A 21,897-nucleotide genomic window follows, 5' to 3' on the forward strand; every position below is an offset into this window, starting at 1 on the left:
GTGTTAAAAACTGCAGTCCATTGAGTGTCTGCCTGAGGCTGGCTGCAGAGACACCGGAAACCACATAGGTAGGTCTGAAGAGCAAATTTTTCCCACTGAATTTTTCTTAAAACTCTGTATTTTCTGAGATAATAAACTTACTAGTTTTGCCCAAATAAGGACATGGCTGACTTGATTGACAGGCAGGCACCCTGTAACTGTTAGCAAAAAAGCTAAAGCCTGCCTCTTTACCTCACACTAGAGCAGATGAAGTTTGTCTGTGTTCAGCATTTCTTTTTTTTTTTTAATTTTTTTTAATTTAATTTATGCAACAGACACAAAAGTGCTAGACATCAAACAGAACACAAAAGAAAAACAAACCATAGAACTTGAGAGCAACAACCAAACAAAGCCATCAAGTATAGAACAAAGTACAAAAAAAACAAAACAAACAAAGAGACTAGAAGAAAAACAAAACAAAACAAACAAAAAACAAACAAACAAAAACAAACAAACAAAAAAAAACGGTTAGAAAAGAAGAGTTGGACTATAGGTGACGATCACAAAACAAAACACACAGAGAAAAAACAAACAAAAAACCAACAAAAAAACAAAAAACAAACAAAAAACAAAAAAAACCAACAAAAAACAAAAAAACAAAACACAAAACAGAACAAACAAGACAAGAGAGTAGACTGTTATGGAGGGGATTGTCAAGAAAGAGAAAAGAGAAAAAACACAATAGAAAGAGAAGATAAAGACTAGAAGAGAAAAAATGCTTGCTTTTGAGAAGGACAAGAGAGGTTTTAGAAGGGGGATTATGAATGTGTGTGTGCAGTTATATGGGTGTTGATGTTTATGTGCATGTTGTAGTTTGATGGGTATTACAGGGTGTTTATAAGTGGACTCTAGAAAGCTTGTAGTGTGCCACTGCGGATGATGAGAGGGCATGGTGGAGGGAGGAGCTGTAGGTACCAGCAGACTGGTATCGGCCAGGCCCGGCTCTGCAAAGGCAGCCCCCAGACCCTTGGGAGGGGACTTGCGAATTGCAGAGCCAGGCCAGTTTCAGGTGCATACATTTTAGGGGGGCCACCAGACCCAAGGGAGGAAGCCCCCCCTCATGTGATGCACGCAATGATGATGCACTGATTGAGGGTGATGACACAGCTGTTATGTAAGACGGGTAGGGTGGCAGAGGAGGTCCCAGTTTTATGCAGTGATCAGTGAGTCCTTTTATGTTTGTGTAGGTATGTGTGTTTGTGTGTTTGTGTGTCTGTGTGTCTGTGTGTTTGTGTATTTCTGTTTTAATGATGGAGGTGATGGGGTGCGGTTATGTCCTAAAGATGAAGAGAGGGGATGGAAAGCAGATAGGAGAGCATGAAAGATGAAATCAGAGAAGTAATAGTATGAACAAAACAAAAACAAAAACAAAACAAAACAAAAAAAAAAAAAAAAAAAGGGATGTTGTAGTTGAAGGTTGTGTTCAGCATTTCCAATATGGCGCCCGCTGACAATTGGCTTCAAAACAGCGCTCAGGAACAGATGAGTGATGTCACTGATCCTACGTCCGTTTCTGATACAGTCTATGTAAAAAACATGTAAATGGATCTTAAACTTATGATGTCTAGTGAGAAATTTGCTCCAACATGGACAAAACCGATTTACTTTCCAAGCACCTTATGCGTACCATCCAATTCAAGCTCTTGCTGTAAATTGAATTAGTTTGTCAGACAATAAAGTGTCTTTGGTTAAATGTAATTTTGTACTGACTCTAATTGAGAGTAACAGTTTAATAGACTTTAAATCTGTCTAATCAACTAAATAAGGAGTCTATAAAACATGAAAGACAAGTTACAAACTCTCCAGGGTCCTTGGGGAAGAATAAGACACTGTGTTTTGGTCAGGCTGTGACAGAGTCTGTATCTGTATTAGATCTGATTTCTCTGCAGTAAATGTCAAACATGATTCATGGTTGTGTTTTACTCTCCATTCCAGGCTTGGTCTGAACTTTGTTACATTTGGTGGCTGAATTTGACTTTGAAGCTGTTTCATGAGGTACAATTTTAAATGTCTGCAGTTTGTTTTCCCTTGGTTGAACTTAGCTCAATGTTCTTTCTAAAATGTTCATGAGCTCAGAATGAAGGGCAGGTTTACTGCGTTTTCTGAGTACTGAGTGACAGTGATCACTGAGTACACTTATCTCTGGTCAGTTATAACTCTCCCACAGCCAGGGTAAGGCAAAAGACAAATATTCTTAGAGCATTATGTAACATGACACGGGGCAAAAAGAGCAAGTAAGTATAGTGTGCTGTAGCCAGACCGCCCTGCCGGACTCCATACGTCCTACAGACTCCACTTGCTTCCTCAGCACACTTTAGAGGTTTACTGGTCTGGTAATTGATTGATGGTTAGGAAGAATTAGATAGATCTGTATTGATCTTTCCTTAGAGGAATGAGGTCACTGCAGTGGCAGGATTAAGAATAATAGTCTTGGGACATGTGACCTACATAAACAGGACAAAAGACAAACAAGCAGATGCCACTTATTAATCTAAATGGACTTTTTGAGTTGGACTTTTTGGGAAAAACCACCTATTAACTTCTTCTGCAGGGTTAGATAAGATGATTGATACTGCTCTCAACTTTGTTTGCTAACTTATGAAGCTACTGCTAACAAAATGTCTGCTTGGCTTTGCATGAAAATGGACTCATGGAGAAACAGATAAGCTGATTTTGTGTATTACATAGAGAAACAGGCATACAGTGCTACAGTTTATGTTTTGTATGCATAACTGCACAAAGCATCATTATGATTTCTGCACTTCCTCTTGAATCTGCACTCCAGATTTGCTGAGAAACTTTTCCAAACTGCGACACGACTAACTCAATGAAAACCACTGTGCTTCCCTTCCTCGACCGCCACATCTACGTGGGACAGTCTCTGCAGCATGAATCAAGCTACATCCCAAAAGTAACTCATTGTGGGTAGGTCGAGACAGCGCCGCATTGTGAAAGGGCCCTTTGCTGCTGTATCCCTCCCTGTGTTTACTTAGCCTGTCCACGTAATGATAGGGATATCTGTAAAACTACCACTGCTGCTGCCACACACTCTCATTCTGTCTCTTTCTGTCTGTTTGTTCTCCAGACTCCACATAGTAAGCGTCTTCTACTGAGCACAATGGCTGCTATTTCTTCTACTGCTCTGTCGCTTCATGTGTTCCTCAAGTTAGGTTAGAGCGGGACAGCTAGCACAAACAGCCTTCTTCTCTTCTCTTTCTTCTTTCCTTTTCTCTGTCTGTGCACTCAGGGTTCAATGACCTTATGTATGTACTATATAAAAAACCTGTATGAAGGTTGCAGTGTCACATGATGTGTCCAGTACAAGGTAAACTGGAGGCAGTATCAACCAATCAATCAATCTTTATTTGTATAGCGCCAAATCACAACAAACAGTATCTCACAATGCTTTTACAAACATAACAGGTCTAGACCACTCTATGTAAATTATTAACAAGGACCCAACATCAAGACAGGATAAAATGAAATCCCTTCTGACTGACAGGACTTGATCTTATCTCATCTTAATCCACCATGAGCAGAGCACTTTGCAGCATTTAGCAAGTTACAGCAGCAAGGAAAAATTTCCTTTAACAGGCAGAAACCTCCAGCAGGACCAGACTCATGTTAGACAGCCATCTGCCGCGACTGAGTTGGGGTTGGAAAGAGGGATAGAGGAGATTAAGAGAGAGAGGATGTCAATCAGGTTGAGTATGGTGGGTCAGGACGGAGGTCACTTTGGCCATCAAAATACATGGCCAGAACTGGAACATGGGGGTTCACTCTGCAATACTGAGATTGATTTTGTTTATGCTTTGGCAATATTGTTTTAACTGTCATGCCAATAAAGCTATTTGAATTTGAATTTGATGTCTGAACTGTAAATAAAGATATTGATTCTCATAATATGATGTTTTGAAATGTTATGTGTTCAAAAGGTATGTAACAATTACTCAGTAGATGATTTATGTGCCTACAATACTGTGATATGTCTAAGTTTCCCCAGGAGGGGATGTAGTCTGACATTATGACATTACATACTGTAATCCCACATTATCTAATATATCTAATATAAATGCAAAGGACTAATATCGTCTTTTAACTTACAGTTTGGCTACGTCTTGCTAGTATAGCAACAACGGCACGTCTCAGTCCTCTCTGTCTTTCTCTTGCTATTCTGATTCTTCTTCGAATAAAAATGATTTGAATAAGAGTCAAAAGAAAAGCAGAAATATTAATAGGAGGCATCTTTCGGCCGTCAAGTGATGAAGGTTTCATAGGAAAAACGAAGTGACAGTAAAAGTCAGGCACGAGACACTCAAACAGGTTGTGGTGTGAATATATGGTTGGTATTTATTTATTGAAAATAATGTGTAATACATTTACTTATTGTTGTAACGTTTAACTTTATATTAGAATGTTAAATCTGCTCCGCGATAAATACTGTCACCCCACTAGATGGAGCTGTTGTTCCACAGTATAGTTCAGAAGTGTAAGGTTTCCCATTTTACTGTTGAGTACCTGAATGTATCTCCGTTCACCAAATGCAGCACGATGCTACAGCCTGTATGACTTTCTGCCGTTCATGGATAAATAGTCCATATAACAACAAGAAGTTGTTGCGTGGTTCCTTCCTTTCATATGAGTTACCACACTTATTCTATTTGATAATTGTGGCAAAATACGTTAAGTATAATATTAGTTATCACTGAAATCCCTGCCGTTTGACATTGTTTGAGAAAAATCATAACTGTAAATCCCCAGCCGTCCATGAACGATGTCATAGTTGTGCAACAGTGATTACGTCACTGTCAGCGACCGGCGAGTGAGTGAGTAGTGTCCATAGACTGTAAATAAAAATGGACAGCGTTGCTCCGCCTCTTCCTGTTGTAAGGTTCTGAAGCCAAAAAATCCCGCTCCTGGACGCCACCATTGTGCAGCCAGAGCCTGTGAAGCCACGGTAACAAGCTCCGCCCTACAGCGTAACGTCACAAGACGCTGTGTGTCCTTTGAAGTTTCCCTCTACGGCGGCTGTGAATCAAAGGAAACCCAGGAGTAAAACCGCGTTTTTCAACCTCTAATAACTAACGAAAAATAAACTTTTCAGAAAAAAGAGGCCTTGGACACAAAACAGTCAAATACTAACTACATATCACCACAGCATACAGATGTGAGAAACATTCATACCACGTGTATTTATTTTTTAAAGTTTGACTGCAGCACCATTCAAATTAATTGGGGAGACGGATTTTTTGACCTATACTGCAGCCAGCCACCAGGGGGCAGACACACTGCTGAAAGCCTCACCACCAGGGGAGGATCCGGCATGCTTGGTAGTGTCCGAAATGTTGTTTTAACTTCGCTGAGTGAGTGCACTATATAGTCAACTACATCTAATTCACTATTGGAGGGAAACAGGAGTAAAACTCAAGAAACTTGGCGAGTGTTAAACAGCATTATTCAAATGAAAACTTTTATTACTTTAATTACTTATTAATGATTAATTACTTTATAAAAGATACAAATGTTATCATTGATAGGGTAACAGATATTGCAAATGAATTTAATGATTATTTTGTGAATATTGGATACAACCTATCAAAGAAGATTGTTGAACCCACGAAGAAGGATGATTTTCATAAATATATAATTAATAAAAAAATACTCATCAATGTTTATCAGTGCTGTCGAAGAAAAGGAAGTACTTGATATTGTTAAAAAACTGCTAAGCCAGGACACATTAGGGAGCCCCCAATGCATCTTAGTGCATACAGGCACCAATGACCTCCACAGTCTACACCGGAGCACTGCTGAGGCTATGACCAAGGTAGCTGAGAGGGCCTCCAGAGAGTTCCCGGACAGCAGGGTAATTGTTTCCACTCTTCTCCCCAGGACGGACACCCCTCCACATATCATCCACAAGATCAACATGGAGATCTCAAGGAACTGTGCATCCTTCCCAAACATCCACCTGGCCCACCACACCAACATCGGAACATGGGACCTCTATGATGGGATACACCTGAACAAGGCTGGGGTGAGAACATTCGCCAAAACATTGAAGGATGTTACCCTTGATCGCCACCCCAACAGCCTCGCCCACACAGCTTCTGCTCCCAGGGACTACAGACCACCGAGATACCAACAGGAGAGTCGGAGGACCTCTGCCTCCCACCCCCCTGCAGCACCACGCCCCCCTGCAGTTCCTCGCCACCATCCCATACCCCACCCCCTGCCCCATCCAGATACAGAGGACCTCTCCACCATCACCGACAGACCACGTATGCCTCTGTGATGAACAATCCTGCTCCTCTGCTATCGACTGCACCAATGACTGAACTGGGGGTGATCAAAGAGATGCTTCACACTCTGTGTAACAGACTACTACAAACATGAGGTATAGAGATGCTATAAGTGAGCTTATTTTGAAGGTACTAACTGCAAAGTAGTTGCTCCAGATTAGACTTTTCATCTGTTTTTTTTTGTTCATTATTTTTCCTCACAAATGAAATCCTTCAAAATAAGCTTTTGGAATATTCAGGGTTTATACTCTAACACTTTTGGTCTTAAGTCCACAGACCCTGATTTCTTAAATAATATAAAGGATATTGATATTTTGATTTTGTTAGAAACATGGTGTCGATCCAATACAGTGACTCAGTGTCCCCCAGGCTACGATGAAGTCATAGTGCCTTCAGTTAAGATGAAAACAGTACACCGTGGTAGAGACTCAGGAGGAATAATAATTTGGCTCAAGGTTAATATTACCAAACACATCACAATCATTAAACAAAGCAAAAACCACATCTGGCTAAAAATTAATAAACACATAGACATTTGCGAGGTAGATTTATATCTATGTGCAATATACGCCCCTCCATCAGTCACCATACCACGAAGAAGAGTTCCTCAGCTCCCTACACACAGAGATATGCCACCTTCAAGCATAAGGGAAAATACTCCTGTGTGGAGACTTTAATGCATGAAAAGGTACAGATCCTGACTGTATAGACCACACAGGAGATAAATATATATTCAAAGAGTCCCCTTTGACCCCCACACCTACAGCAATGAGGAACAACCCAGACAAAACCATGAACAGAAATGGGAAAGAGTTAATGAACCTCTGCAGGGCCTCCGGCCTGTATATGTTAAATGGTAGGATCAGAGGAGACAGTTTGGGACGTTTTACTTATAGTTCAGCTCTTGGGACAAGTGTTGTTGACTATGCCATCTCAGACATGGATCCCTCCTCATTCAGTGCTTTCACTGTTCAAACACAAACCCCCCTTTGAGATCAAAGCCAGATTAATATATACCTGAAAAAACACACGTGATATAGTATTAAGGAACAACCCAGTAAGCTGTACAATCTGAACCAATCATACAGATGGGCTCCAAACAGTGCTGAACAATTTTCATAAGCTTTGAATTCAATTGAAATAAGACATGCAATAAACACATTCAACTGTTCACACTACCACAGTAACTCTGAAGGTGTCAACAAAGCCACAGAAGTAATTAACAATATCTTCCAAAAAGCTGCATTAGATGCAAAGCTTAAAAAAAGTAAGAAACCCCACTGTCAGCACTGTAATCAAAAACCCTCTGAAAAACAATGGTTTGATAAGGAATGTAAAGACATGAGAAAACACTTAAGACAGCTATCAAACCAGAAACACAGAAACCATCATGACCCAACACTATTACATGAATACTCTGAACACCTGAAACAGTACAAACAGACCATCAGACAAAAGAAATCCCACTACACCAACAAAACACTGGAGGAGATTGAAAATGCAGTAGACCAGGGTCAGTTCTGGAACATGATGAACAGTTTAGAGACCACAAAGCCTCAACAATTAGCAATACAAGATGGATAAGATAAGATAAGATAAGATAAGATAAGATAAGATAAGATAAGATAAGATAAGATAAGATAAGATAAGATAAGATAAGATAAGATAAGATAAGATAAGATAAGATAAGATAAGATAAGATAAGATAAGATAAGATATTACTTTATTGATCCCCCGGGGGGGAAATTCAGTTGTTACAGCAACCCAGACATAAGTGCAATCAAGAAAGAAGTTTCAATAAGTAAAAATAAGTAAAAAATAAGTAAAAATAAAAATAAAAATAAAATAAAATAAAATAAGTAAAAATAAAAATAGATAAATAAAGCTAGAATACAATTTAGATTGGCAGGAGATATCTGGGGAAAACATTTTTGGGCGTATGGGTGACACCATCGTTCATTAATGCGTATAAAATATGTAATATATATAATATGTAATGAATATATATGTAATGTATGTGTATGAATTTTATGTGCTTTGGCAACAACATGTATTTGTTCATGCCAATAAAGCAAATTGAATTGAATTGAATTGACAGAGAGAGAGAGAGAGAGAGAGAGAGATAGATAGAGAGAGAGAGAGAGAGAGAGAGAGAGAGAGAGAGAGAGAGAGAGAGAGAGAGAGAGAGAGAGAGATGTGTCTGCCTGTCACAGCCTGAGGGACGCACCATCCCATGGGGTTTGATTTTGGGTGGAGGTTTTGTGAGCGCGCCTCATCGTGTGAGGACATTGAGATATGCTGTATAGGTGACACCATCGTTCATTAATGCATATAAAATATGTAATATATGGTTGATATGTATGTGATGAATATAATATGTAATGAATATGGTGTGTGATTAATGTATATATGGTGAGTGTAGTATATTGTGAATATATATATAATGTACTGTATGAATTCATGTGCTTTGGCAATAATATCTCGTTGTTCATGCCAATAAAGCAAATTTGAATTGAATTGAAATTGAGAGAGACAGAGACAGAGAGAGAGAGAGAGAGAGAGAGAGAGAGAGAGAGAGAGAGAGTTATTAGTATTACTGTAGTAATTATTATTTTTGTTGTTGTTAGTATTATTATTGTTATTTTTATTATCATTATTATTTTTATTATTCATATATTTTCTTTCTTCTATACAGCTCTGTTAGTTTAACATTGAATCTTATTATTCTGTAATTGTTTGTAATTTTGTGTTTTATTTCTTTTTAAGCTTTAGCAATGATTACGTTTGTTTTCCATGCTAATAAAGCCCTTTGAATTGAATTGAATTGAAATTGAGAGAGAGAGAGAGAGAGAGAGAGAGAGAGAGAGAGAGAGAGAGAGAGAGAGAGATTGTATCAGACTGTGCATATCAAACAGTTATCTAAAGAAGTGTATCATCATTTGTTTAATCTGCTTCTTCTGTCTTGCTTCATTTCAGTTTGTTTCCTCCTCTAAACTCAGTAGCACTACACTTCTTCCCAAAAGACAGATACAGCTGTTCCTCTTGTTTTCACTCTTGTTTACGTGTTCTCTGGTGCGTGGAAAGATACGAGCATGCGTAAAAGAGCAGCCGCTCTGTCTTTGTCACTTTCTGTCATTAAAGTGTCCACCGGTGCATGTGTTATTAGTCTAGCAGCCATTAAACTGGGACGAACAAGATGTCTGGGCTTCTGTGCTTTGAGTCACAAGACAGTGGCGTCTGTTTCAGAAATGTTTATAGGTGGAGGTAGGTGTAGTTTTGCAGGTTTATGATTACAGCTCTTACTTTCTCTGTCCCTCATACACACACATACACACATAGAATAAAGTGTGCATATCCGTCCCAACTATTCACCTCTGTCCCTATCAGTGTTGGAAATACTCTGGTTGCCTGGGTTTCAGGATATTCTGGGATGGTGTCCCACAGAGTGTAAATATAGATGCCACACCCTCTGGTTGAAATGCGCACGCACACAGGCGTGGGTTGAGTATTCATGTCCTTTCCTCTCTATGATATCTAAACAGAAATATCTCCCCTTTCCCAGTGTGACATCACACTCAGATAAAGACAATATTTATACTTTTTAAATACAATTTAGACCTTTCCTCTTTGAATATCCAAAATTCAACTTAATTTAGTACGTATTTCAAGGGTTTAAAGATGGGTATTTGTGTGAATAATGACACACCTTAGATGTGTACTCAGAAGCTTTGACAATTAAATCCCAAACAGCTGAGCCCTTTTTTATTTCCAGCACACATCTGTGACCTTAGTTCAACGTGCAAATTGCATTCCAACATGCAAAAAACTGTCAAGTTATCCGATCTTGTGCTGAACAGATTCATGCAGAAATAAATTGATATTGATACTTTGGGAGCGGTCGCATTTTTTGCATGATTACTGAGGCAATTGCTTATTCTATGCAGGATCCAAGGAGCCAGAGTCCATAACAGAGTAAGGCTATCAATGTTCCTGAAACAACTTACGGGACAGGCATACAAAACAGTCATCAACAATTTGGAATACAGGACAGGAATATCTCAAACAGTTTATACGCTGTCTGGGAATTGATTCTCTTACCCACTGTGTGTAATTTGTTGAACCAACTGTGTAACCTGAATGTTTACTTCTGGCAATGAGTTAAGAAAAAACTAAGTGTATTCATCCCAGTGATACTGCTTTGCTTTGTGTCTTCCTTTGAGCTGGAACATTTATGATTAAATAAAGCTAAATTTGGCCCTGATTGCTGACCAAAAACACATGCTAGTGTGCCACAGTAAAGGCTTATCCTTGTGGTTTTAATTGCTTTTCTAAGTAATTAAAACCACAAACTTCTACATCTTCTCTTTGAAAGCCTGTCAGACAACAAGTCTTTTCAACAGCTGCTGAATGAGCTGATTCACACAGACCGGCTCCACAATCACAACTGTACTTTGGCCTACAATGCCCTCTCTTTGAGCATTCACTGCTGCTCTGTTTATAGCAGGTCCAATGTTATCCTGGTGTTCGTGACAACGTACGATGTTGATGTTGTTTCAGTGGTGGTGATAAGCTACAGTAGCTGCCGGCTAACAGAGTCTCTTTCATGCACAGATTTGATAGATGAGGAGGTGCAGCCTGACTCACTGATGTTCACCTCTGCTGAGCATGCTCTATGAAAAAATGAATCTGCATAGCATGTTGGCTGGTTCGTTCTCACTTTGTTCCCAATGCTTGATACTGACAGAAGTTTGTCTTTACTCTTACTCTCTCTTTACTGAGAGGTTTGCATGTGAAATATTTTCCTTCACTTTGTGACTTATGATGCCATCAGTTTATCCTGCTTTCTAACTGTTTTCCACACTTCAAAATCTACCAGGCCTTTTATCAACTCCAATCTTTATTTCCTTTCCTATTGATGTTGCATGCCTCATTTAAAGTCAGCATCTTTCAGGGCCAGACACCTTTTCAGTGCATGGATTTGTGTTATACTAAGACAAACAGAAATACTGTTGATTTGAAAATGGAACATATTTTGAGTCTTGTGTCTAGGGGAAAATATGCTAACCAACTGGGCGCCTCTCCACCAGAGTGGAGGCACTGTGTACTTTCACCATGGTTCGAAATATGCATGGAGCGGTCCCACCACGACTTTTACTCTTTATTCATCACTTCAGTAAAACTCTAATGAATTTTCTCTTTCAAACTGCCTGTGAATGCTCCTAAAAATCGAATTAAGTATAAAACCACACTCAAAAAGTGCTTGCTCTGTGCGCTGCCCTGCCCAATTCTCACACCCAGCCAATGGAAAAACTCTGGGCCAAGAACACAGAGTGTTACGATGGCAGGAGCTGGCAGGCACTTTATTCATAGCATTGATGATCTCATGCCCTAGCTTCATCGGGGAATAAGAGACTATCTCACAGCAATGCTTGATGGGAATCAGGAAGCTCCTCCCTAAGACACAAATGCAGGAAGTGCCCACAGAATAACATCACTTTCTCTTTTTTTACTCTTTGTCTTCTCAACATCAGAGTCCATTTTTCCCTCTGACAATCCCACCCTACCTTTTCCTATCTCTTTCTTCTATTGCTTCCTCCCTTCAGCTCTCATTCTCTGTAATATCTCCGTCACTTTTGTTCCTTTTCATATTTCATTATTTCTCTTCATTTCTTGGCCAGCTCTTGTCATATCTGTTTTTGGAGAAGAATGTGTATACACAGCTCTTGGTGTTTGTTTTCACACCAGTGCTTGAAAAAAAAGTAGACTTTGTGCTTAGGTTACAGAGCTGCTAAATTCCAGAGCTGCCCTGGAGAAACCCATACCCCCAATACCTCTCTAGTTACACTATGGGTGTATGTGCATTTGGAGCACTGTTCACTTTGTGTTTCTGTACACAGATTCACGTGTATCTGCAGAAACATAGCTCTGATCTTCCTCTATTCAAAGAATCCCATTGTAGATGTCCTCTGAGTTTGATATAGCTAAACAGCTGTCTACATTTTAACTTTGAAGCTAAAAGTATCCCAGTACTCAATAGCACCACATCATGTAGAGCATACTGACGTCATACGGTATGGTATTTTGATGCATGTTTATAGTAATGCATTAGAAAAGCCACATTTGATTGATCTGATGTTTCTGCTGAACTGAACTTTTTTTGGGGGGTGTGGCCAAACTGGGGCACTGAAATTGCGGCACTGGCATTAAGTATGTCAGCACCTCAATATTCATGTTTTAACTACTACATGAAAGTACCAAAAGGATATCATATATTGTGTATAGCATTTAATTCTGCTTAGCTTGAATGTTGAAGAACCAAAGAAAAGATGCGACAAAATAAAATATGTTATATTGAAATGCAAAGAAAACTGCTTGCAGCCTGTTGCAGCACAATCCAAGTAGATTATTTAATGCAACTACTGCCTCCAACATAAAAAAAACACTAAATTATGGATTAAGATTCTGGGGTGGTCAATCAGATTTCAAGGTGGGGCCATGGCCACCCCTGACTATACCCTGGAAACACCCCTGCTCTTTGGACAGCATGAAACACAGCTATTCCTTGCTGATATATACCTGAGAACTCCTCTCCATTTTTCTCAAACAGATTGATAAAATAGCTGAGGTGACATTTTTTCTAGTCTGCAATGTCTACTTCTTCTGACTTGTCTACTGCCAGCTCAACATAATGCATGAAGTATAGCATTTAACACCAACTTCTGATTAAAGTAGATTTTGCAGTGAGCTCAGTTTTTTCAATGTCAAATTAAATGACAGAAAACTGCATAAATTGTACTTCTTGTTTGACTTTTTTTCATTGGCCTGAACTTCACTTAACATGTAAGACAGCTTGTGTTTGTCAGATCAGTAGAAAAGTGGAAAAAGGTAAAGTCTTACTTCTTTAAGGGACAACGTTTTTCCTGTTTGGACCAGATGTATAGGATGTGAAAAAGTGTGCCACAACCTGACTCAATTTAAGACTGGAACAATGGCTGGACAGATGTTAGGATTTGTATTTTAATCAAAAACTTAAAGCGGCATAGCGCTGAAAAGAAAAGCAGATGTGTCGTAACAAAAACTGATGGAAAGCTTTGGTTATTGTTATTCTGTTAATTCCATCTATTTTGTATGTCAGGGCAGATCAGCATGAAGACTAAACAAAACCCCAAACATGTGTTGTGCAGTCCATTACTCTACCTCTGTATAATGTCTTCTAGCCTCTTCCCCTGCTCCTCATCCTGTTGCAGCTGTTTCCGCCGTGCCTCTTCTTCGTCCACCCCCATTCCCTGGAGGAGCCACCGCTCTCGCATGGCTTTGGACTGAGAAGGGAACAGACACACATGTTTTACAAAGGGATACAAAAATGTCACTTTCTGGGAGACATTTTTAGGATAAATGAATTTTATTCATTTTGAAAAAATTGCACTTTGTGTAACATTCATGCTTTCCTAGCTTCAGTCCTCTGTTCTTAATGTAATGCTTTGTTAGATTTATCTGGGTCAGATTTTTGCAGCTTGTAAAAATCTTCAGCAACACCACAGTAGCTCTCAAATAACTCATCTTTTCTATCCATGCTGAGATATTCTTAGATATTACTAACAGCCAGTGGACCTCTATAATGGAGACTATTTGTGAGAGAGTTGTGAGATGACTGCCAAGCACAGCTACAACAAATAAATAGAGGCCCACACTCACACACAGATTGAATCTAAACTTAGCTCAAAACTCTCTCTCTCACTCACAGAATGGTTTAGCTAAAAATTAACCCCATCAGTCCAAGAGGACTACAGCAAATAGTCTCCATCATACCCAACATATAGAAAGGTATCTTGTTAGAGTAACATTTTTGTTGGTCTTAAATTGTTTGCTCCAAACCCAATGTGTTTACTTCAAGTCTGAAGTAACTCCAATATTTGTTTTAGGAATCCTCTACCTGCTTCCATTTGGGTCCCTTGTACTATCCTTGTACTTGTGTACTATACTCTTTGATGATTGTGTTGCTGTGTGATGAGACAGATGGCGTTTTTGGTTCCACAAACAGACCTCAGGGTACAACTGCTTTGGAATTTTAGGTACAGTACTATGGGGCGCCGTTTGTAAAGTTGTGCGCATTGAAAATAACAGCAACAATTCTCTACATTTAGCTCCAAAACGTCATAACAACATAGTGGGAATTTTTAAAAATCTGATTTTTTAAAACACATTTAGAGGAATATTTGTGATCTTCTTAATATGTAGCTTTTATGTTGGTACTTCAGCTAGGCAGCAGTACGAATATATGGGGTGCTGTTAGTACCAAAATAAAAGCTTCAAAAAGCCATACAGATGTCCCAACCATAGTCTGTCAGTACTGACTCACACAGATTATAGCCAGACTGTTGGCTGTAAAAATGTTAAAAAGGCAGTTTCGGAGGCCATAAAGAGATTTCACAACGCTCAGAGACAGAACTGAATCATCTATGGTAAAGCTAAGTTGCTATTGCTAAGTCTGTATTGCTTTATGAAGCTTTCATTTTAGTATTTCCGCTAGGCGGCAGTGTGAAATTGCATATTAGCCAAATGCAGTTAGCAAAATGAGACTATAGCTTATGTCTCCTGTTTCTCATTCTTGCCTCCAGAAAAAAGTTTCAAAAAGTCTCAGCTTAGTCTCCCTTTCAGTTCACAAGGAGATCTGGTCAAAATCTGAAATGATTCTCAGGTATTTCTCAAGTGCTGTGACTCCTTTTGAGCTCAGGTGGAGAAATCAGGGAGCTCTCTCAATCTAACCTCATCCCTTTGTTTTTGTCAGACTCAGTTTTTGAGTCTCAAGTTGAGCTCAGATGGAGCAAAGAAAGAGCCTGAGCTCATCTTTTCATGAACATTTATAGAGCCCTGCAAAATTAAGATTTCAATGTAATTGTCCACAAACTCACAATTCTCATTAAAACATTTGAACCACTTCAAAATCAGCTATTTAGATGTGAAATGATTTCTTCTTTGACTTCACAGTCTGGTCCTTCCTTTACAAGTCTGTTTGGAACAAAACAACTTCACAAAGATTTAGTGGATTTGAGAGAAATTGCAAAAGATAGAGATTTCATATCTCCAGGTATGACAGACAATTTATTTAAAATATGGGCCGCAAAAGGGCTGACCAGATTTAGCCAGATTATTATGATTAAAGAGGTGGATTCCTTTGGGCACTGGTGGCCTAGCGGTCTAAGAGCCCCACATACAGAGGCTACAGTCCTCGTTGCAGGGGTAGCCGGTTCGATTCCCGGCCGGTCGACCATTTCCTGCATGTCTTCCCCCGCTCACTACTCCCCACATTTCCTGTCTCTCTTCAGCTGTCCTGTTGCAAAAAGGCCAAATATATATCTTTACAAAAAGAGAAGAAAATGAGCCAGTAATGAGATCTCTCATTTAAGTCTCAAATAAGACTCATGTCATGGTCTCAACTATTTCTCCTAGTGAATTTTAGGAGAAACTAAAGAGAAACGAATGAGAACAATTTGAAACTTGAATGAGGATGAAGTGAGAATCTCAATTTTGTCTCCAGAGACTTAGAAGAGAAAGCCTTGAGCAGTAAAATTTTCCTCTGGGACATTTAACATTTAGATTTAACATTTAACATTTAGATTTAACATTTAAAATTTAGATTTATATTTAGCATTGGGATTTAACAGTGATTGTAACTTAAGTATATTTTTCACAGCAAATGAAGTGTTAAGAAGATCATAAATTTTGCCCTAAATGTGATAAAAAATATTGTTTAAAAACAATACACACTGTTTTTATGATGTTTTTGGAGCTAAATGTGAAGAGTTGTTGCTGTTATTTTCAGTGCACACAGCTTTACAAATGGTGCCAGTACAGCTGGTGTCTGAAGATGCATCAAAGTGTTGGTCTTACCAGGGAACAAGTATGTTACAGGCATTGTCATCTCTTGCAGTGTGTATAATAGAGTAAAAGTGCCAATCACTTCACAACACTGGGGGTCCTGCTGTTCTTCTGTGTATCTTAGATGTTTGCCAGATCTCTGTGTTAATGTCACCAATGTTTCCCCTTCATCTGGATCTCTGTTTTGTTACCACAACAGAGTCTGGCGGGAACACTGAGCTTCCCCTTTAGCTGTTTACTGTCAATCCATTGCTTGGCTCAGGGAGCAGTAGAGTTGACAATTAACAGAATCAACAGAATGAGTGCCTGCATATAAACACAATCTGACACACACACACACACACACACACACACACACACACACACACACACACACACACACACACACACACACACACACACACACACACACACACACACACACACACACACACACACACACACACACACACACAATGAGCTCTGCAGAAATTATTCCAAAGCATTTTACCTCCTGCTGTTAGAATGTCACAGAGAGGCAATTTGTTTATTTGTGAGTTAATGTGTGACTGCTGCACACCCACATTGTTAGGCTAAGGTCACACATGTCACACATCTAATTTTGAGAGTTGACACCCAGATATATTTGAATGAAACTCAAGCTGGCTGTTTGGCAACTGGACTGATAAATGTGTCATTTGGAAATCCAATTCTACCTTTGAATCAAAGTTTTAACAACATGACGACTTTGAGATAACTTACTAAATTTGAATTTATTTATTATTCTTTCATATGTGTACATGTACTTATGTGTGCATAAATATGTATGTGTATGATATTTTCCTCTTGTTCGATTAGTTATGTTCATACTGCTTATTTCTGTAAATGATCTGTCAATTCTAATTTTCTGTCTGTTTTGGGGGATATTTTTGTATTCATTCATTTTAGATTTGTTTATTTCCCCCTTTTTTATTTATTAATTAACTATTTATTTATTATTAAACTATTATTAGGGTTTTATTTATTAGATTTTTTTAATTTTGTCTGTTCACTTCTTTGTATCGTACTGTCATTATTTGTGTCTTGAGTGTTTGTAAAAAATAATTTCAAACCAGAAAAAAGAGGGGGTAACACTTTATATTAACTACACAATTTTAAGCATTAATTAAGCATTAATTAATACTTAACTCATCATCTGTAAAGCATTGTTCATACATTAATACTCATTTATATATCATGTACAAACACAGTTATAAATGTTTTATTATTCATGAATATGACTCTCTATAATGTGTTAACTAACTCTTTGTTCATACTTTATAAATGATGGATTCACCAAATACAAATGAGCTATTATGGTCATTATAAACCAGTTATAAACACATTTACAGGTTATGATTCTAACATTTAGTTAGGGTTAGTGAACACCTTATTACATAGCAAATTATGATTAATCAAGGTAGTCACAAAGGACTTATAAGCTGCTTGTTCATGGTTTTGTGAGCTGATCTAAAGTGAGGACTTGCTTTACAAAGAATTCATTAATGAGATTTAAGACGAGTAGCACCTTAAAACACAGAATCCAAGTTATTGTTCAGTTTTGCAGCTGCATTTTAACTTGTGTTTAAAAATGGTTTTATACAGCCAGCGTTTAAATGTTACTGTGTCTTTTTATATATTTGATATGTCATATTTTATTTGAGTGTTTCCACTGTGAGCACTTTAAGTTTGAGAGATTTTCTTTTTCAGTTGCAGAGTATTTTAAGTTCATATGAAGAGTTATTTTTATAAACACGGTTTTATACAGAGGTTGTTTCCTTTTAATAAAAACAAGTTTAAGTCCATGTGTTGTGTCTGTTTCCTTATTCTGTTGAATCAATATCTGTGACTTCTGTGTTTTAAGGTGCTGCTGGTCTTAAATCTCATTAATGAATTCTTTGTAAAGCATAAAAAGTCCTCACTTTAGATCAGCTCACAAAACCAAGAACAAGCAGCTTATAAGTCCTTTGTGACTACCTTAATTAATCATAATTTGCTGTGTAATAAGGTGTTCACTAACCCTTACTAAATGTTAGAATCATAACCTGTAAATGTGTTTATAACTGCTTTATAATGACCATAATAGCTCATTTGTATTTGGTGAATCCATCATTTATAAAGTATGAACAAAGAGTTAGTTAACACATTATAGAGTCATATTCATGAATAATAAAACATTTATAACTGTGTTTGTACATGATATATAAATGAGTATTAATGTATGAACAATTCTTTACAGATGATGAGTTAAGTATTAATTAATGCTTAATTAATGCTTAAAAGTGTGTAGTTAATATAGTGTTACCAAAAAGGGATTAAGTATTGCTTGTGTTTCCCTCTGCTAACATAACAAGATTGAAGACAGGCCCCCCATGTATAGTCTCTCACCAACTGATACTTTCCATTTCAAATGGGAAAAAAAATCTGAAATAAAGTTTTCCAGCTTGAATAAAGACAAACACACACAAATGAAATCTGGATTTGACCTCCCTTGAAAGAGAATTTGACTGGTTCTGATACCGCAAAGCTGCATAAATCTGCTCGTGTTGCACATCCATGTTGTTAGAACCCCTTTTTTCTTTTTGTTGTTGCAGTTTTGAACACTACAATTAGAAGTATGGACACCAAATATGCAGCCAGTTTCAGCAAGTTATTTAAATGTGGCAGTTTTTTCTATTCTTCAGTCTGACCTGTTCCAGACCTTGACCTTTGACCTCCCTGTGGAAGTGTTTCAAAGTACTACTGTACAAGAAAGTCTCATTAAACATAAATAACATTTTTCTTGACCACTTCAGTGGGCAACAAAGCAGAGAGAGATAAAGTTGTGTCGGATAATTGAGCGGTGCTCTGAGAACCGGGCATGCTCCCTGCTCTCTCCCACGCTGTTAAATAGACTTTCCATTTCCTGTCACACAACCACTCTGAGCTCTCTTAAAGGGGAGGTTTATGCTATTTATCAGAAACTGGAAGAACTTGTTTGGAGCTTACCAAGCATTAGAACCTGAAACTACATAGCTGCAAGAGAGAAAATCAGCCATTTATTAAGGACTAAGCAGAAAGTGTGGGGTAAGGTTAACTTTTCTCAGAAATCACTGAGATGTTTACACTGACCCAGTCTCAGATCAACGCCTCCATTCTGAGGGGGTTGAATCAAGAGGCAAAGAGGTCCTTATCAAATCTCAAGGCTCCAGTCTCCATTTCCTCTCCCGGGCCACTGAGTCTCAGGAGAGGGGACTACAAAAGCTGCTTCATGCTGCCTGGCTGTGTGGCTCTGAGAGGTAATGGCCATTAAATGAGCCTGTGTGACCAGATGCTGATAGCATCTGGATTTCAGGCCTGCTGGTGTTGTCTGCAAGTCATATACAGGCTCTGTCGGGGCTTTCTGATTGTCAGTGGGTGATAGTAATATTGGAGGGCACTGGTGTTTCTTCTTTTCAGTTCTTTCTGGGGATATGTGGTTAAAAAAGATTGTCACCTTTTAGACTGAAACATTTAAACCTGCAGGTATTTCTACTTTTGTTGTCCACCTTTAGAGGCCAAGTAGAAGGCTAGTGGTACATATTATGTCCTTTCCTCTGCCGCAGAATGGGGCTACCAGAGTCCAAGTGGGGTGCCTCGGCTCCCTGGGAATTGAGACCCTTCTATAAACAGTCTGTCTCCATCTTTCTTCCCCTCGCTTCCTGTCATTGCTCTATTGCCAACTTTCTAAAAAACACATAAAATGTAATAAAGAAAACATAAAGTGTCTTAGAAAAGAAATAGAAAAGCTTTTGTTGCAACATTTTCAGCAAGGGAAAGAAAGTACAGCAACACATCATGGGAGGAAAATGCTGCATATAATAATAATACATTTTATTTATAACGCACTTTTCATTTCCAGAAATCTCAAAGTGCTACAGGCACACAGTAAAAACAAACTTTTAAAAGCAGTACTTAAAATCAGTTAAAAGCCTCTTTAAAGAGGAAGGTCTTTAAATGTTTTTAAAAGCATCCACAGTCTGTGGGGTTCTGAGGTGGCTGGGCAGGGAATTCCACAGACGTGGTGCAGCAGCACAAAAGGCCCGATCTCCCATGGTCCGGAGCTTGGTTCTGGGAGGGTGGAGGAGGTTCTGATGTGGAGTGCGTGAGTTCCGGGTTGGGGTTTGCTGGGTGAGGAGTTCTTTTAGGTAGAGTGGAGCGTTTCCATAGATGCACTGATGGGTGATGAGTGCGATTTTGTAGTTGATTCTTGCGGGGACGGGAAGCCAGTGAAGTGTGCGGAGTACTGGGGTGATGTGTTCGTGTTTTCTGACTCTGAGTAGGATCCTGGCTGCGGTGTTCTGAATTAGTTGGAGTTTGTGGAGATTTTTGATGGGGGTCCTGATGAGGAGGGCATTGCAGTAATCGAGCCTGGAGGAGATGAAGGCGTGGACGAGCTTTTCAGCGTCAGATACGGTGAGGGAGGGGCGGAGTTTGGCAATGTTCCTTAAGTGAAAAAAGCAGGATTTGGACAGGTGTTTGATGTGGTTGTCGAATGTTAGGTGAGGGTCCAGTCTCACACCGAGGTTGGTGACAGCAGATGAAATGGGGATAGATTGTCCAGAAAAGGTGATGGTGGTTATGGGGGATGATTGGACCTGGTGGGGGGTGCCAATAAGTATGGCTTCGGATTTGGAGCAGTTTAATTGAAGGAAATTTTGGCTCATCCACGCCTTATAAGAAGGTGACGGATGATTTTCTTTCTGCAATGCAGCAGTGATTGGATAACCACAACCTTGTAGTCTATAGAACAGTTACAGAAGTGTTATATGTGATTTAATAGGATTATTATATTTCCTAAAGAGTTACAAAGGACAGTTTTAAGAAAGTATGATGGAACGGAAAATAAAATAAACAATAGCAAGTGGTGGAAATTAGAGCAGTTGGAGCCTATGTTACTTTAAAAAGACTATTTTTTCCAGCTTGGCCTGAACTGTAGAAACCTGGACTCCAAATTATTATCAAACCGTAGTGTACAGCTTCATTAATGGTTGTGCTGCAGTTAATTGTTGCTTTAATGGCCAGTTCGTATGGCTTTAATTACTGTTTCTCTTTGGTTGATATTTTTCCATAAGTGGGCGTTAAGTAAAGGAAAACGCCAAAAAAGTAGTAATTAAAAATATCACATATAAGGTAATTCATGCCAAATGTGTTTAAAGGCTCTAATTGGAGGACGGAATGTATTTTTATTGCAAATATTACAGCTTGCTACCATAGCTATTTGTAGTATAATGGGTACCCACAGACATTTCCCCTCCCACGCTGCGTCTGTGCAGCATTGAGGGCTACAGGATTTCCAGAACAACTCCTCATAGCCTTCACCATTGTAGTGTAGATTTTCTTTTTTCTTCACCTTTTTCTCACAGCACATAAAAACTTGTAATAATAGAGCTGAATTCAGAGTCTTCCTTGTCGTAGCAGAATATTTTGTTGGATTTAGATTCAGCCTCAATGAAGTACATTATGGCTGAATCTACTTGTCTCCTGCTGACAGGGTTGGTGTATATTTTCCTTATAAGGTTAAGGGACTATTTTTTGATTGGTTCAGAGGTTCAAAAACTCCATATGACTCCTGAAAGCTGTCCATTTTTTCAATCTCACAATCTGTCCCTGCATTTACATAGCACTTACAATTTGAACGTCA

General features: G+C 38.7%; 1 protein-coding gene across 1 annotated transcript in view; it reads right to left on the reverse strand.

Moving 5' to 3' along the window:
* Positions 1–21,897, reverse strand: part of LOC117831581 — a 119,971-nt gene that overhangs the window by 66,225 nt on the left and 31,849 nt on the right. The window contains exon 4 of the mRNA XM_034710329.1: positions 13,536–13,657. Within this exon, the coding sequence (XP_034566220.1) occupies positions 13,536–13,657 (122 nt within the window). The remainder of the gene's footprint in view (positions 1–13,535; positions 13,658–21,897) is intronic.

The sequence above is a fragment of the Notolabrus celidotus genome, chromosome 19 (genome assembly GCF_009762535.1).
Source record: "Notolabrus celidotus isolate fNotCel1 chromosome 19, fNotCel1.pri, whole genome shotgun sequence".
Taxonomy (NCBI): domain Eukaryota; kingdom Metazoa; phylum Chordata; class Actinopteri; order Labriformes; family Labridae; genus Notolabrus; species Notolabrus celidotus.